Source organism: Pygoscelis adeliae, unplaced genomic scaffold, assembly GCF_000699105.1.
Source record: "Pygoscelis adeliae isolate BGI_AS28 unplaced genomic scaffold, ASM69910v1 C10433211, whole genome shotgun sequence".
NCBI lineage: Eukaryota > Metazoa > Chordata > Aves > Sphenisciformes > Spheniscidae > Pygoscelis > Pygoscelis adeliae.
This window is the reverse complement of record NW_008822695.1, coordinates 1-859: the sequence shown is the minus strand read 5'-3', so window position 1 is coordinate 859 and position 859 is coordinate 1. Positions and strand designations below refer to the sequence as shown.

Here is an 859-nt window from a genome sequence, read left to right as displayed (position 1 = left end):
CCGCAAACGCATCGATCTCCCCGGGGCAGGCCGGGCCGCTTTACCTGGCAGAAGATCATAGCCTGGCCGATGGTGATGCTGCCGTAGACGTTGCAGAGGGCTCTGTACTTCTCCTCCCGGCTCCTGCACACGAAGAAGTACTGCCTGATGTTGCTCAGGGTGAGCTCTTCCTCGCGCAGCTTTATCACGATGGGGTTGGAGATTATTTGCACGGCGAACGCCCGCACGGTTTCCTTGAAGGTGGCCGAGAACAGCAGCATCTGGCAGCCCTTGGGTAAAGCCCTGGAGCGGAGAAAAAGGCCCCGTCAGCCCAGGAGAGCAGCCTGGTGCCCAGAGGTACCCATTAGAAGAAGGAGAAAAAAAAAAAGCTACTTTAAGCCGATTTTGCGTCGCCTTCAACAGAGAGGGAACCCAATCCAAGGGCTCCAACGGCTCCGAGGAAGGGTTTTACGGAAAGCCGGACCCCTGGACTCAACGTTTCCCCAGACGCCCCTTCGACACCACAGGGATGCTCCTCTTTCGCCCCCGATTCGGCTCGTTTGGCGACCGATTCCCCTCAAAGCCGAGCAAAGAGGGGAGGGGGGAAAAAAACAAGGAAGCGGGATGCCAGCCGTCAGGAATACTCGCCTCTGAATGCGAATGCTTTGATAGGAGAGGCCCTGAGTGTCGATCATGATGTCGGCTTCATCCAGCACGAACATGCCGATCTTCTTCACGTCTATGACTCTCCGTTTGAAACACCAGTCCAGCATCGTCCCCGGCGTCCCGATGACGATCTGCTCCTCCAGCGCGGCGCCCTGCAGAACTGCGAGAGGGGGCAGTGGCATCCCACCGCCTCCGAACACGACGCCTTTCCGCT

General features: G+C 58.4%; 1 protein-coding gene across 1 annotated transcript; it reads right to left on the bottom strand.

Annotated features, from left to right (window-relative positions):
* Positions 1–44: 44 nt before the first annotated feature.
* LOC103920581 (ATP-dependent RNA helicase DDX25-like) lies at positions 45–805 on the bottom strand (the record flags this gene model as incomplete). Its single annotated transcript, XM_009328372.1, has 2 exons — positions 45–282; positions 628–805. Coding segments are annotated over 2 exons (416 nt in total), but the record flags the coding sequence as incomplete, so codon positions are not given.
* Positions 806–859: the final 54 nt, after the last annotated feature.